Genomic DNA, 15,921 nt, shown 5'->3' with positions numbered 1-15,921 from the left:
TATGTCACCCTCCAAACCCTTTAATCAGAGGGAAGAGGAAGCAGAGGAAGATGGTGTCAAAAAAGGCTTGAGTCAGAAACTAGGTAATGAGCTTAATCTGGAATGGGCACCTTATTCCATGAAAAAGCAACAAGTTAGAACAAAGAAGGAGGTCAAATAAATGGATCAATCAGAAAGGGTAGAAGATAGTATCTGAGAAGTCTTGAAGGAATTTTTTAAGGGATGCTATAGCATGCACGTAATTGAAGAGCTAGGAAGTACATTATGGCTATACAATATACTCTCTAATAGATTATGGAAATGAGATATATTAAACAAAAATTCAAGTGGTAACATTTCATTAATGCTATATAAGTAATGTCAAAGGATAGGAAAACTGATATGACTCAATTCTGGCTTTCACTTTTGCTCTTCTATGTAGAGAAACAAATTATATGAAAAAAATGAATTAATAATGGAGAAAATCTCTTCCATGTTTTAATCATATGATTGTTGTAAAGTTTAAATATAATATTGAATGCAAAATTATTTTGAAAAAAATTTAAATTATAAAATACATAAAGTAAAATTAGAAGAATTACAAAAAAAATTATTTCAAAATTATTGAAGAAGCTGTACCTCTCGGAGAAATGATGACATTCAAGAAAAAGTATCTGATCCATCAGAAAAGGTGGGGCAAACATCAGTCTTCCAAGAAATGGGTGGAATCACATATAGTAGGTGAAAGAGCTTTGACAAGGAACAATATGAATAATCTCTATTTACAAAGCTAATAAACAAGTAGGAACACAGGATTTAAAGAAAGAAGTAAACCTGAAATCATCTAGTTTAATTACCTCATTTTACATATGAAGAAACTTAAAACCAGAGAGAGAAAGCTCAAAGAAACAAAAGTAAATAAGATAGTAAGGTATTAGATCATAACCAGGAAACACTACAGAAATTAAGAAACATAAAAAAATAAATTTTATAACAAAATAGTACCTTGACATTCCTTATTGTTAATTAGCTGGAAGCCACTGGAACAAGTACATTTATAAGAACCTTCAGTATTAGTGCAGTCTCCTCCCTGGCAAACACTGCTGTCCTCCAAGCATTCATTGATATCTGAAATCAAATGAACAGCCAAAATAATTTAAACATACAGTGAGAAGAGAGTGTATTACCTTTTTTTCTTTATCTTATGTATCATTTATCAAATATGATTATTAGATAAGGGGATGAGAGTGCTTTCATTTTTTTCTTCTAAATATCTTCAAATGATACACCTTCAAAACAGTTTGGCTTTTGGTAAGTTTTTTTTCAAAGACTATCTCTGCAACTTCCATTAACAAATAGGAAACAGAAAATAAAAAGTCCAACTAGCAATAATTTATGATGATAATTCTCCTATTAAGTAAAAATACACTTAAATCTTGGATCGATTGATCAAGAAATATTTCAAGTACAATATAATATGTATCAGAAGCAATGAAAAGGAATAGTAAGACATTAAGTTTTAATTTTAATTGAGTTTAAAAACCTCACAGTTTAGCTGGAAAGACATTAAATAATAATTCAAAAAGTAGTAATTCAATATGACAATAGAAGAAATAACATTAGATCCAAAAAGCAATCAGAGGAAAGAATTACCAGATGGTACAATTGTCTGAAAGTATCCTTTGCAGAGATAGTCACATTGTTGTCACCCTGGCTTGAGCCTTCACTCTTCCTTAGGCTGTTTTTATAGCTTTCTGATTGGTCTCTCACCTCTAATCTTAACATTCACAGCAGAGTTCCAATGTTTAATCATATCTTTAGTTCTAATGCCTACCTGCTTTCATTACTACTGTACTCAACCCCCTGAAATATTTCCCTCTTATTAATCTAGATAAGTGATTCCATCAGTGCATGGATTATACATCACAGGTGGAACTTGAACACTAGTCTTCCAGAATACAAGTCTGGTCCTCTATCTACAATGCCATCTTGTCTCCCATTGGAACCTTCTATCTTCTCCACCCTCTCCTCTTATCAAATTAAATAACAATTCTTTGGCTTGCCTTGCCTTTCAATTCATCACAGTCAAGCTCTAAATAATGCCAGGTTTATTACATTTTATCTCCACCCCCCATTCCCTAATTATAGCAAATTGCACATCATCCCCTGATATCATCCATCATTTTCCTGCTTCTGTACTTTTGTATACACACTGTTCCTTTTACTTGTAATGATCTCCCTCAACATCTATCTTTGCTGAGAACATTCCTTTTCTTCAGGATCTAGCTCTGCTGCCACCCATCTCCTTTATTTTTTTACCATCTCTCTAGTCAAAAGTGATTTCTTCTTCCCCAAATCTTTTTTATTATTCTCTTTTGACACTCATTTTTTGTCTGACTTGTGATTTCATTATTGCAAAGAACTTGCAGTGATGAAACTCCTTTTACAAAGACAGATTAACAAAAGTTTTGCAACTTAATAGTCCTAAGAGATTTGCTTACGTCACAGTCATGAAAAGACCACAGCCAGTATGTGTCTGAGGCCACAATGAGAAAGTGTTAAAGATAATACTTAAACACAGGTCTTCCTACTTCTTCTTCTTCTTCTTTTTTTGCCTGAAGCAATTGGGGTTAAGTGACTTGTCACTTAGCTAAGAGATGTTAAGTGTCTGCAACCAGATTTGAACTCAGGTCCTCCTGACTTCAGGGCTGGAGCTCTATCCACTGCACCATCTAGCAGCCTAGGGCTTCCTATTTCTAAAGTCTGCTTCCAATGTCTTAAACACTGCCACTTTCCAGTTACAAAATTGCATATACTACAATTAATTGTACATTTGTATTATTCCTCCCTACTAATCTATAATTTCCTTGAAAAGACTAAAAGTTTAGTTGAATTATTGTTAGTTATTACTTTGTTATAGCAATACATCATATAGTGCTTTGAGGCTTACAAAACACTTTCCTTGCAATAGCCCTGCAAAGAAAGTAGTGCAAGATTAGAATAATCCTTCAGTTTTGTCAGATAGAATAATCTATAGTACTTTGTACATGACAAAACTGAATCTCAAACAAACGAAATAAATATCCTTTTGGTACACAGGTAGTTTTGCAACTATATACCGAGTTATGTGTACTAAATTTAGATGAGGAAGAAGAAAGGTTGATCTTCAAAATGGAGAATGTTGAAATAAAAAATAAGGGTAAAATCACTAACTGGATTGAATCTTTTTAGGAAATTGTTGATAAATATATGAAGAACAAATTAAAAAATAAATATATCTTAAATTATTAATTGGCTTTAATTATGATTCTGAGAAAAAAGGAAAAACTAATAATTATCTTGTGCTAAATAAATTAATCATCTACCTCTCTGCTACTAGAGGAAGTCATAATCAAAGCTTAAGAATGTAACATACACAATTATTCCGTCTTCTCCATGATTAAGAATTTCAAATTATTAACCAAAAAAAAAAAACAACTAAGAAACAAAATTTATCTCTTCTGTTTTTAATGAATAGTAATGATATAGCTCAATATGGAAAACTATTGTTTATTAATTTTGATCCTATTTTAAATCTGTTTCAGGTGATATCTAAACTACAGATGTTAGATTGGTTCTTACAACATATACATATGCAAACTGTTTACAGAGTGAATTTACTCCTGGTAAAGAAGAACCAACTTAATTGGTTTCTTAGCCATTTATATATGGTTTCTTAGTCATTTACCAATTTGTTTTTTAAAAAGAGAAGGCTGCCCAGAGTTTACAGCCTATCACAAATTTAAAATAACACGTTCTCAGTAGCACATATACATATTTAACATATTCCTGAATCTGGTCATAGTAAAAAATACAAATCAAAGTCAAATCACATTGACTAAAGTAGAGTAGTAATCCACTTTAACCTGATGCTTTTGCTCCTGCGAAGAAGTGGAGAAAGGTATTTTGGTCACTGGTGTTATATGGAAATCCTAGGAGTGAAACTTTGTCAAAAGGAAGCCTTTGGTTTTCAGTGACTTTCCAAAGTTCTTGAGATTCTCTGTTTGCTGAAATCACTGTCTTAAGCTCTTCAAAAACTACTTGTATTTATTTTTAAATTGGCATTCCAGAGATGGAGGAGTTGTAAAATAAAAATTCCCTTTTGAAAATAGATGATTGGTAAAATTACTCTCTTATTTAAAAAAAAGTTATCTCTGATTAGGAGGAAAATACAAGAGATTTATATTTGGAAAAGAATTTAAAGGCCTAGTCCAACCCCATTTATATTTGGAAAAGAACTTAAAAGCCTAGTCCAACCCTGCCTGTCATTTTACATAGACGTTAAACAACTTGTACAGTCATACAATTTAAGCAAATCTAAGAAAGAATTCGAACTTAAGTTTTCCTAATTACAAATTTAGGAACTGTCTACTCTTCTACCTAAGAGAGAAAATGATGAAGATTAGAGAAAAATTTGCATTCATTTGTCTCTATTTTTTCTGTTTTGCTTGGGAGAAGAACAGATTAAGAGATAAACAGTACAACATGCTAATATAAGTAAGTCTGTTCTTCTAAACTCACAGGAAGTAGCAAAAGCCAGATCCTAGGAAAAATATTTAGTACAGGGAAGCAAGTTTAAAATCAGATTTTCACATTATAGTCAAGGCAGAACTAGATAATAATTTTGATTTTTTCTCAATTTGTATTATGATCGCTATGCCAACAAAAAGCAAATTCAACATATCATGGCCAACATAGTTGGTAATTTTTTCCATCCTCATCTACATTGGTCTTCAGTCTTTTACCAGTTTACTACCAGATGCCATTCAAACTTGGAAAAAATGATCATGTTTGTGATCCACTGGCAAAGCTTCAAAGGGAACTGAAAATTCATAGAATTTACAATTTAAAGTAGACACTTGACCATACAAAATCTAGTCCAGCTCCCTCATTTTACATGAGAAAAATTGAGTCCTAAAGTCTTCCCCAAGTTTTCATAGGAAGGAATCTCATGTGTTGTGCTGGATGGAAAGTATCTTAGAGATCATCTAAGGCACGAGGAGTAGAAATTGAGGCTCACAGACACTCTTATACAAAATCACAGACATTAAGAAATGAGGCCAAGATCTGAATTAAAACTCTCTGACTTCAAAGACAATGGTTTTTCCATTGCAAAAGAGGATTTGAGCCCAGATTCTCTGACAATAAAAGCAACAATCTTTCTGTTCTACCATTACATCTACAAGTACAGGGAGGCTTTGAACTTGACCCCACTAATTCTAAAATTTGTTTTCTTATCTCAATACTTAATATCTCAATAGCTGTAAGAAAGCCAATTATGTTTATATAGCTAAGGAAACAGGAATGACATACAAGAGAAAAGTATCTGGTTGCACTTAGGTTTCTGTTATTTAATATATATATGAAAAAGGTGACTTCCCATCAAAATTTAATTCTGATGTGGCACTGTTCTATTTTGATAATAATGAGTAAGTTTGATTTTAAAATATTATAGTTTGACTTTTCATACATTTTGGGGTTCAAAGATCTGGGCTTTTGAAGAAATAGATCAATACAGGCCAAGATTCTTCAAAGTGCAAAACATAGAAAGATCCCCATCTAGTGGTGATTAGTTCTCAGAGTTTTATCTCTCTGACCCATTGCACTTCTGGGGTCAGAGTAGAGGACTTAGTAGCAAATTTATTTTTTTATATCCTTAATTATTTTTATTATGCTATAAAACAATGCAAGTCCATGCACCAAACCTCCTTCCATCTCTAAACAAGAAGAAAAGTAACATGCAAATAAACTCACAAAAAGTGTGGTGGCAACTACTGGCATTTCCCAAATAGGAATTATTTCAAGAAGCTTATGCCAAAAATCAAAAATTAATCTGAGCTTCAGAAAAAAATTAGTGTTAAAAGACTAGGCAGGATATAAAACAATCTTGAAGGGTAAAAAAGTAGACAAAATTACATTTACAAAAGTAAATGTAAACCCTAGATTTAGATTCAATACATTGACTTCACACGTACAAAATGGAAGGAAGTATGGAATGAAAGCAATTTTTATGAAAAAAGTCTTGGAACTTTAGTGGATTGTAAGTTAAACATGAGTCAATACTATGATACAGCAGTCAAAGAGCAATAAAACCGTAGGCTACAGTAAGAGAGAGCCTTCCAGGAAAAAGTTGATCAAGTTTCATGTGCTGTCTTGGACAGACAGCATCTAGAATTCTGTATTCACTTCTGAATTCTACATCGTATAAAAAACACTGAAGAGCAGGAGATATTCTATAGTGGAACAACCCAACTATGAAAGACATTGAGCCCAATGCCATACAAGGATCCAATAAAAAAAAAAAAACTTGAGACATTTAGTCTAGAAAGACGACTCAAGAGGAACATAGTAACTATCTTCATACACTTAAAAACTATAATGTAGCAATGTACTGAAATGGATTCTATTTGGTCCCATAAGGCAGAACCAGAAGAATGGGCAGAAGTTGCAAAGATACAATTTAGAACTAAGGCAGGAAAAAATTGGATAGTAATTAGATATGTTCAAGAATGAAACTAGTTTCTTTGAAAGGTAGTGAACTCTTTCTCACTGGAGGACTTCATCCAAGCCAAGGCTGAATGGTGACTTGGAGGGGAAAAAAGTTTTAAGTGAAGTTGTACTAAGAATTTTTTTTGGTATGGAATAGACTGGATAGTCTATTATTATTATTTTATTATTGTTGTTATTGTTAATTATTAAATAATTACTATTATAATTATTAAATCCCCTTCCAACTTTGAAATTTGGTGATTCTGATTTATACAACAAATTTTCACATCTATGTGTTTTCTTTCTGATTTATTAGAAATTCATTTTAAACTTCAGGCCTTTTCTAAATAATTTGTAGCTAAGAAGAGTTATTATGACTTCTGTTGGAATGACTATTACAGAGAAACTTGGGGGGTAGCAAAAATAACAATGGCTAAAAGCCTTATGAAGCTTAAGACCCAGTCCTAGCTCTACCATAATCTTTTCATGTGATATTAAAAAATCATTTTGCTTCTCAGAGCTTCAATTCAAAATATGAAATAAGTAGTTTGGACTAACCAATCTATATTAAGAGTTCTAAAGTTGTATGTAGGAATCAGGTTTCACAGCCAAGTCCTTTACCTTCACAATGGTCTCCTACTGCAGATGCTCTGTAACCCTGATCACATAAGCACCTGAAAGATCCTTCTGTATTTCTACATTGTCCATTTGTGCACAGATGGTGGTGCTCACATTCATCAATATCTGTGAACCAAAATTAAACATATGAAGCAGTGCTTTAAAAAGTACTTTTATTATTCATGTAATGATCAGATTTATTTCAGGAATTGTTCTACCATAAATTTGAGAATTCAACTTGCAATTTTCAATAGCAATCTTCTGTGAATTAAAATTTCCTAACAGGAAAATCTATTTTGCAATAGAAAAAAACTTCAAAATATTCTATTACTATCATATGATTCTCCCTCTATTTGACTAAATGGCCTATATTACTAGTGATAAGACATCTGTTGCCTAGATTCTACATTCAAATCTCCAATTATCAGATTACCATAGATATCTTTAACTTTTATTACCTTTTATTTTATTAACTTATACTGCTATTTTAAAATAGAATCTAGTATACCTGATTCTAAAAAAGTGATACCACCTGATTCTTCCATTTTCTTTCCATTACCTCCCCTTAGTGCTACTGTAATTGCCCTTGATAATAGCACCAATGACTTCCTAAAGAAAACTTCACTTGTTCATTCCTTTTGATATGCCCTACTGTTTTAGATTAATTTAACCATCCTCCTTAACACTTCTGAGCCCTGGTTACTATCCTAAGTTACCTTTCATAATGTTTGTCTATCTATCTCTATATGCTCACATATATCATACATACACATTAGACTTTACTTAAGCATACACATAAAATCATGCTATCCTCATTCATTAAAGCTTAGGTTTCTCAACCTATTTTTTAGTTCCAGGATTCCTATTTTATTTTCCAGGATTCCTAATACAGTGTGTTGTAATCAACAGGAATACAATGTGTGCTGATTGACTGCAATAAATCAAATAGTCTTTTCCCTCAAAGAACTTATGTTCTGGAGTCTTGAATGGAAAGACAGGAGTAGCCACTTGCTTACAGGAGTAATTAGAGCAATTCATTTTCTTTGAATTTCAGTTCTACATTTATAGAACACCAATAATTTTGTGGCTTTAAATGTCACTTTGTATAGGCATGTATTTTCCTACCTGCACATGATTTAAAATCTTTACATGTACTGTTATTTTACAAAGAACACTGCTTTTCTTGGCTCCTGATACTTATAATAACTATAAAACTACCTGAAGCCTTCTAAGAGCAATTATCATCCACATTTGAGATTTGCTCATATTATTGTTCCTAATTCTCTAACAAAAAAGTAGTTTTCATAATATATTCTTGCAAATGTAGCAGCTTAGAGGTGCTAATAACTATATGTCTATGTGTATATACATATACACACATATATATGTATATGAATTACAGAAAGTCTGTAATTCAGCTAAACTGAATTAATAATACTTGTACCATATTCCTACCTTCACATTGGTCTTTTGCTGCAGACAGATGATACCCTTTTCCACAAGTACACTTGAATGAACCCTCTGTGTTTTTGCAGTGCCCATGAATGCAAAGGTTACCATGCTGACATTCATCAATATCTGTAAATAAAAAGATAAGTAAATATTTTAAACTAGACCTCTTGGTTAAACAGGTAATCATTTAATTAGGTAGTCAGTCAGATTACAAAGTATCTCTCTCTCTCCAATTCTTATAAATCAATCTCAGAGTTCAGGACCAATGTCACTGTCTAGAGGCTCATACTCAGATGAAAACAGACATCTCAGGGAGTTTCTCTGGCATTATCTTTGGGAAGACACAAAGTTAATATTCTCTCATATACCTCATGTTGTATATCTTATGTTCCCATACATCCCACTGCAGAATAGTAATAATTATTTACAGATAGCACTTGTCACAACATCTAATGCTTTGCAGTGTGGCATACAGTAGATATTTAATAAAATTTGACTGACCAAAGTAAAAAGCTTCTGCTTCCTGTTCCAAAAAAAATTAAAGGTAAGACAAATAAAATGTTAAACCAATTCAAAAATCTATATCATCACACTCACAGAAATGCTTTAGAGAGAAATAAAAAATATTCAATAGGACATGCTAAATTCTTAAAAAAGGAGAAGGCTATGAGCACCACAGTATAACTGACAAGCAGTCCTAGACCATGGGAATTGCATGAAAGGCAGAATTTTAAAAGCATCAGAAGACTTTAAAAAAAGATGTAAGAATAAAATGAGGAATAAAGAAAAAAGGGTAGAGAAAGAAAGACTTGAGTACTAGAAACATAAAACATAAAAAATACTGGGAGAATATTGAACTATGAACAATAGTTTCTTTTTTATTATAAACATAAAGATCTAGGATAGGAGAGTGTGACTGGTATAAAAGAAAAATAAGACTGGTTTTAAAGGGAAAATAAGGAGAAAATGTGACTGGTTTTAGGAAGGCTGCAAGAAATTCAAAGAAAAAAAAAGAAATGATTTAAGGCCTCAAACAAATATTGAGACAAATTTTTATTTAAATATTCTGAAGGATATCACATATGTTTAAGATTATAACATAGTAAGCAACTGACACTTATGTAATCTTTTATGAGTTTCAAAATACTTTATACAGATTATCTGATTTGATCTTCACAGTCCATTATTATACTATTTTATAAATGGAAAAACTGAGCCTCAGCGATGTAGGATCACAGTTAGCAAAATTCCTATAGTAATATTAAAATGGCTGTTCTTCTAAACTCAGTCAAGTACCCTTCTTAATATGCTACACTATCTCTACACGACTAAAACAAAGAACTGTTCTAACTACTAATTTGGATTTTTTTTGTAAAATATCTTGAACTTCTTTTTAATATATGACAATGCTTTAATAAATGTAAACAATGATATTAATAATTAGACATGCTCTACATATCCCTCAAAGTTTATTGGGGAAGATCAAGTAAGAAAATGAGTACAAAAGCACACTGAAAACTTCAAAGCAATGTGCATAAGCAAGAAAGGTATTGTTCATAAAAAGGAAATAAGGAGACCAACATTCCAAGGGTTCCTCATCTGTGTTATTGTGAGATTTTCCCTTATCTTTCTGGGAACCAAGACTTCCAAACAAATTCCCAATCATCTTAACACCATTTATTTTGCTTCTGGCCATCATCCTCATTTCTTCTAACCAAAGCCTTGGACTTTGCCCACTGCCTCTTCAAACTCTGGTATCTAAATGTGTGGCCTTATCCTATAGAGCAGAATTTTCTACTCCAGTCACCAGCTATGCCCCTGTTTCTTATACTCTTTTAAATGCTTTTTTACCTCATTAGAAAATAGGCTTCTTGAAGGAAAGGATTGTGTGACAAGTGAATAAGAATACATAAGAAATAAGTGGTTAGAGACAGTTTTAAGAAACAATATAGATAAGTAGGAAAAAAGGGGCCCCGATTTTTCCTTCCTCTCATAAGAAAATTGCCAACATCCCGAGAAGCAACTCTTTCATGCCACTGGGTTTCATTTAGAACATAACTAGTTTAGTGAAAGAGTTAACTTACTATACCAAATACTAATCTGAATCACTGGGATACCAAGGAAATCCAGCTTATTACTCTTTTTTTCTCAAACAAAAATTATTCAATTTTTCCTCTAAGAATAGACTTCAATAACTTTTTTTTAATGGAGTTGTTCATACCCATTATTAAAAATGAATTTGTTTTCTCTCCTAGGTAAACTAAAATAAAGGATTGCTGTGTTTGGTGAAGAAAAGTTTCCACTTCACTCATAAGCACAAAATAAAAAGCATTCAAAGTCACAGAAATTCAGAGCTGGAAGAGACCTCAAAGGTCATCTATTATGATCCCTATCTCTACAAGATCCTTGATGAAGAGTCACCTAGCTTTGAGTGACTGAATGCATGAAAAAAGCATCTACTAAACACCTAACATATACTTGGCACTGTGGTAAGTACACTTGATTGAAGACATTCAAGGGAAGAAGAATTCATTAGACACAAAAAACAGCCCTCTTCTGGACAGCTCTAATTATTACAATTTTTTTTTTTTAGCATGAATTGAAATTTTACCCCTCAGTCCATTACAATAAGCAAAACAAGCCAAATTCTGCTTTCACATGACACCCCATTAAATACTTTAAAAAAGGGCTCAAGTTCCCCCTAACTTTTTTTTTCAGGTTAATCATTTAGAGTTTCTTAGAGTGATTCTCTAGTTTATTAATGTTCTTCCAAAAATTGGACAACCAAAAATAAATATAATATTCCAGATGTGGTCTGACCACAGTATAAACCATCCTAAATGTCTCTCTGAAAGAAATCTAAAAGCTTATAATGTAATATAATGCTAATAATGCAAAGGCCTGTGATTTTGGAGCCACATATACGACATCCATCCAGTAAATGATCCTCAAGAGTTGTTCTGGTCCCAAATTTAATGAATCACAATTTTAGAGATGGATGGATGGATGGATAGGGTTTTGATGGCTAGCCAAAAAAAGAAATCTCCCTGTAATATATTTTACAACAGATCATCTATTCCCTGGAAAATGACTATTAATGAAAGAGAACTTCTTCCATTTTGAGATCACTTGAGATCACATTTGAGATCACCTATTTTGTTTTTTCTTCTTAAATCATACCTAATTTCCTTCAGACATAGCTTGAATTAAAAAGCTAAGGAGAATGCTGCTAATATTCACATTCTGTGATTGTGAAAAGTACCTTAGTTGAAAGTTTTATCTTATATTTTTGGCTACCATATTAAACTATTGTTCAGTTCCCCTAAAGTTCCCAATTGATAATGATATAGTATGGCTCCTAAGGAGGATGTAGCACTCTATCTGACCTTAACCTTAAGGCTACCTGGCTTTGGGAGTGCTGTAGTTCCACAAACAATGTGGGCTGTCAGATAATAATCTGTTGGTCAGTAATAATAAAGTTTCTGAGACAATCTAAGCCACAGAATTCAATAATGAGATACAACTCTACCTCTAAGTCATAGAATTCATAATGGGGTGCATATCAGACCACTCCTCAACTCCAAATCTGAGATTCTACCTCTTCAATTCCACTTCTAAACCATAAAATTAGCATATCAGTGATATGATGCACCTGATCTTTCTATCTTTTTTCTATAAATTTATCTTCTTGCTCCTGGTTCCTTCCTAAATTTTTCTGTAACTTAGCCGGCTTTAATTGTTATTACAATTCTAATAAACTTTGCCTCCTGACTTGGAGATTTGTCTGAGCCTACAAATTCTTTTGAAACACCTCATAACACCCAACTGTAACCCCAACCTTTTTTGGGCTCTCCTTTGAACCCCAACAATACCATACACCAGAAGATTGGCAACATAAGAAGAACCAACTAGATTTTTAAAAGAAGCATGTTCATTAATGTAGTTACCTTTGCATTGCTTTCTATCAGGAGTTGGGTTGTAACCTTTGTGGCACGTACACATGTAAGAACCCTCAAGGTTGGAACAGCTGCCATTCCTGCATACTTTTGGATCCAAGCACTCATCAATATCTTGAGGAAATAAAACAGGAAGGAGATTTTTTAAAAAGAGAGAGAGAGAAAACATCAATAAGGTTATTTTTTTAAAATAGCTTTTTATTTGCGAGTTATATGCATGGGTAATTTTACAGCTTGACAATTGCCAAACCTTCTGTTCCAATTTTTCCCCTCCTTCCCCCCATTCCCTTCCCCAAATGGCAGGTTGACCAATATATGTTAAATATATTAAAGTATAAATTAAATAAAATATAAGTATATATGTCTTAACAGTTATGTTGCTGTACAGAAAGAATCAGACTTTGAAATAGTGTACTATTAGCTTGTGAAGGAAATCAAAAACGCAGGAGGACAAAAATATAGGGATTGGGAATTCTATGTAATGGTTCATAGTCATTTCCCAGAGTTCTTTTCTCTGGGTGTAGCTGGTTCAGTTCATTGCTCTATTGGAACTGATTTGGTTAATTTCATTGTTGAAGAGGGCCACGCCCATCAGAATTGATCATCATATAGTATTGTTGTTGAAGTATATACTCAGCATCAGTTCATGTAAGTCTCTCCAGGCCTTTCTGAAATCCTCCTGTGGGTCATTTCTTACCAAACAATAATATTCCATATTATTCATATATCACAATTTATTCAGCCATTCTCCAATTGATGGGCATCCACTCTGTTTCCAGTTTCTGGCCACTACAAAGAGACCTGCCACAAACATTCGTGCATATACAGGTCTCTTTCCCTTAAGATTTCTTTGGGATATAAGCCCAGTAGAAACACTGCTGGATCAAAGGGTGTGTACAGTTTGATCACCCTTATGAGCATAGTTCCAAATTGCTCTCCAGAATGGTTGGATGTATTCACAATTCCACCAACAATGTATCAGTGCCCCTGTTTTCCCATGTTCCCTCCAGCATTCCGCATTATCTTTCCCTGTCATTCTAGCCAATCTGACAGATGTGTAGTGGTATCTCAGAGTTGTCTTAATTTGCATTTCTCTGATTAATAATGACTTGGAGCATCTTTTCATATGGCTAGAAATAGTTTCAATTTCTTCGTCTGAGAATTGTCTGTTCATATCCTTTGACCATTTATCAACTGGAGAATGGCTCATCAATAAGGTTATTGATGAGAAATGCCCTTACTCAAAGTTTCAAAAAATTCAGCAATTGCTTCTAAATAATATATGACATTAGATCAATAGCTTTAGTAGGAAAGGATAATGCTTAACATAATAAGATAAACTATTTTCTGTAGTTTACCTTTAACAGAAACTTGTCAATTCAATTTTATAATATGAAATTACTTCTTTCTGTACAACTTAAGAAAACCAAGAAAATTCTGTAAATAAGCAATTAATCTCATCAAAGGAAAAGTGACTAGAAGGAAATACTTTTAATTTCATTTCAACATTTAAATGCCAGTTATATGCCATCTATGCCCGATGGGGGAATATAGAAACAAAGAGAAAAAAATCTCTGCCCTCAAGGAATTTTTCATCTGCTAGCTTTAATGAAGTGTTTCTCAGGCTGTAATTGGGGAACTAAAGATTCTGATGGAAATGAAGGGCCACATGATATGAGAAGTGAATCCTCTGTGGCAAAGAGAAAAATATGGGAGAATGAAACAGTGAATTGAAAAAAGGTAGCTCAGGACACTGAAAAGGGTTCTGGAAAACCTATCTAATTAAAGATGATTCAGAAGGATTTTATAAAAATGAAATATTGTAACATATCTATGAATTAGAGAGGATTCAAGTAAAAGTCTAACCTGACCCACAAGACAAATTTCTTATTAGTTAGACATCTTGTACTAGAAGTAATAGCAGAGAATTGTTAAAAAAAAATAGAGAATATATCTAATAATTAAATGGATAAAAATGTATTTATAATTTTTAAAAGGGGGGCTTTACATTCTTTGAATTTAGTTTTATTTAATTAATTTTAGTGGTTTTTAATCAAGTATTTTAATTTTTTTTTTTGAAAAAGCAATTGGAGTTGCATGTTCAATTTCAGTTCTTAGATATACACTCCCCATATGGACTCACATCATTATCTCTCTTGGGGATTGTATTCTACATACATTTATTCTACAAGACTCAGTTCATACAAAAGAAAAATTCAAAACCAGAGAGTGCAAGTACAGAATCAGCTTATAAGCCGAATGAAAAATATATTTTTCATGAATCACATTTACAACAAACTTTTTCCAAAGCAAAAATACACAAATGATATTCTATAGGTAAAAGCAAAGGGCTCATATAATTTTGGAAGTATGAAGCAAAAAGAATTGTGTGAAAACTGCATGTGCTACTTTGTCAAGATGCCATTTCATGACCTAGGTTAAATGACTTGGCATTATTACAACAAAAACACCTAGCAGCCACTTGCTTACCCAATGTGCATCTCTATCTTTTAATATTTGGAATCCATTTTGCTCCAAGCAAAAACTAGGAGAAGGAGCCAAGAGTCAGAGCCAAAGTAAATAATAAAACAAGACGAGCCTAGACACCATGCATAGAAATCCAGACAGAGCAAGGAAAATATCATGTCTAGTACCTGGTTTGGTTTCAAAAATGTTAACAAGTTCAGAAATGTATAAATGGCCCCTTTTAATTATACAGTCACTGGGGACTTATTTATTTACAGAGGAATAGTATGCAATAGCAAAAACAATTCCTAAGACTATATTTCTTTCCTAATTCAAATAAATTAACAAAATTGCTTTCAGACCAGATTTTATAAATCAGCTAATAAGGAAGCAGAGTGCTCTGAAATTTCTACTGGCTTGACAAGATTGTTTCCCATGCTTATTAGAGAGGCAGTATGGTGTAGTCTCCAAGACAGAGAAGATCTGGGTTCATGTTCTCCTGATGATACATATTGGTCACATTACCCTGAACAAAGCACTTAACCTTTCAGAGCTCTAGGTCAAAGGCTTCAACTCAGTTTAGAAGGCGTTTCCAGTACAGCTGAAACCAGATTAATATATAAATGGGAAGTATTTAGCAAAATAAAAATATAGTAAAACATTTTAAAACTTGGCACGCAGACCCTCGGCAAGTCACTTAACCCCAATTGCCTCAACAACAAAAACAACTTGTCATGCATAGAATTTCTAATGCACTTGTCAACACTTCCTTAGTCAATTCTAAAAATTGCGGAGAAAATAACTGTTAACTTGTATAATATTGAGGGAGTTTCCTTGCTTGGGATTTCCCTGTACCAGTAAAATAAAGTGCCAGTCTCTATCTCTTTTCAGAAATATGTAACAGATATGTACCAAAAACTTG

General features: G+C 32.8%; 1 protein-coding gene across 2 annotated transcripts in view; it reads right to left on the bottom strand.

The window, feature by feature from the left end:
* Positions 1-15,921, bottom strand: part of LTBP1 (latent transforming growth factor beta binding protein 1) — a 439,704-nt gene that overhangs the window by 87,210 nt on the left and 336,573 nt on the right. For both annotated transcript variants that reach the window (XM_051976131.1, XM_051976132.1), the window contains exons 20-23: positions 12,525-12,647; positions 8,581-8,703; positions 7,129-7,251; positions 985-1,107 (exon numbers count right to left, since the gene is read on the bottom strand). In XM_051976131.1, the coding sequence (XP_051832091.1) occupies positions 985-1,107; positions 7,129-7,251; positions 8,581-8,703; positions 12,525-12,647 (492 nt within the window). The remainder of the gene's footprint in view (positions 1-984; positions 1,108-7,128; positions 7,252-8,580; positions 8,704-12,524; positions 12,648-15,921) is intronic.

The sequence above is a fragment of the Antechinus flavipes genome, chromosome 2, assembly GCF_016432865.1.
Source record: "Antechinus flavipes isolate AdamAnt ecotype Samford, QLD, Australia chromosome 2, AdamAnt_v2, whole genome shotgun sequence".
Classification (NCBI taxonomy): Eukaryota; Metazoa; Chordata; class Mammalia; order Dasyuromorphia; family Dasyuridae; genus Antechinus; species Antechinus flavipes.
The sequence above is the reverse complement of the archived record's forward strand: the minus strand, read 5'-3'. Positions and strand labels throughout refer to the sequence as shown.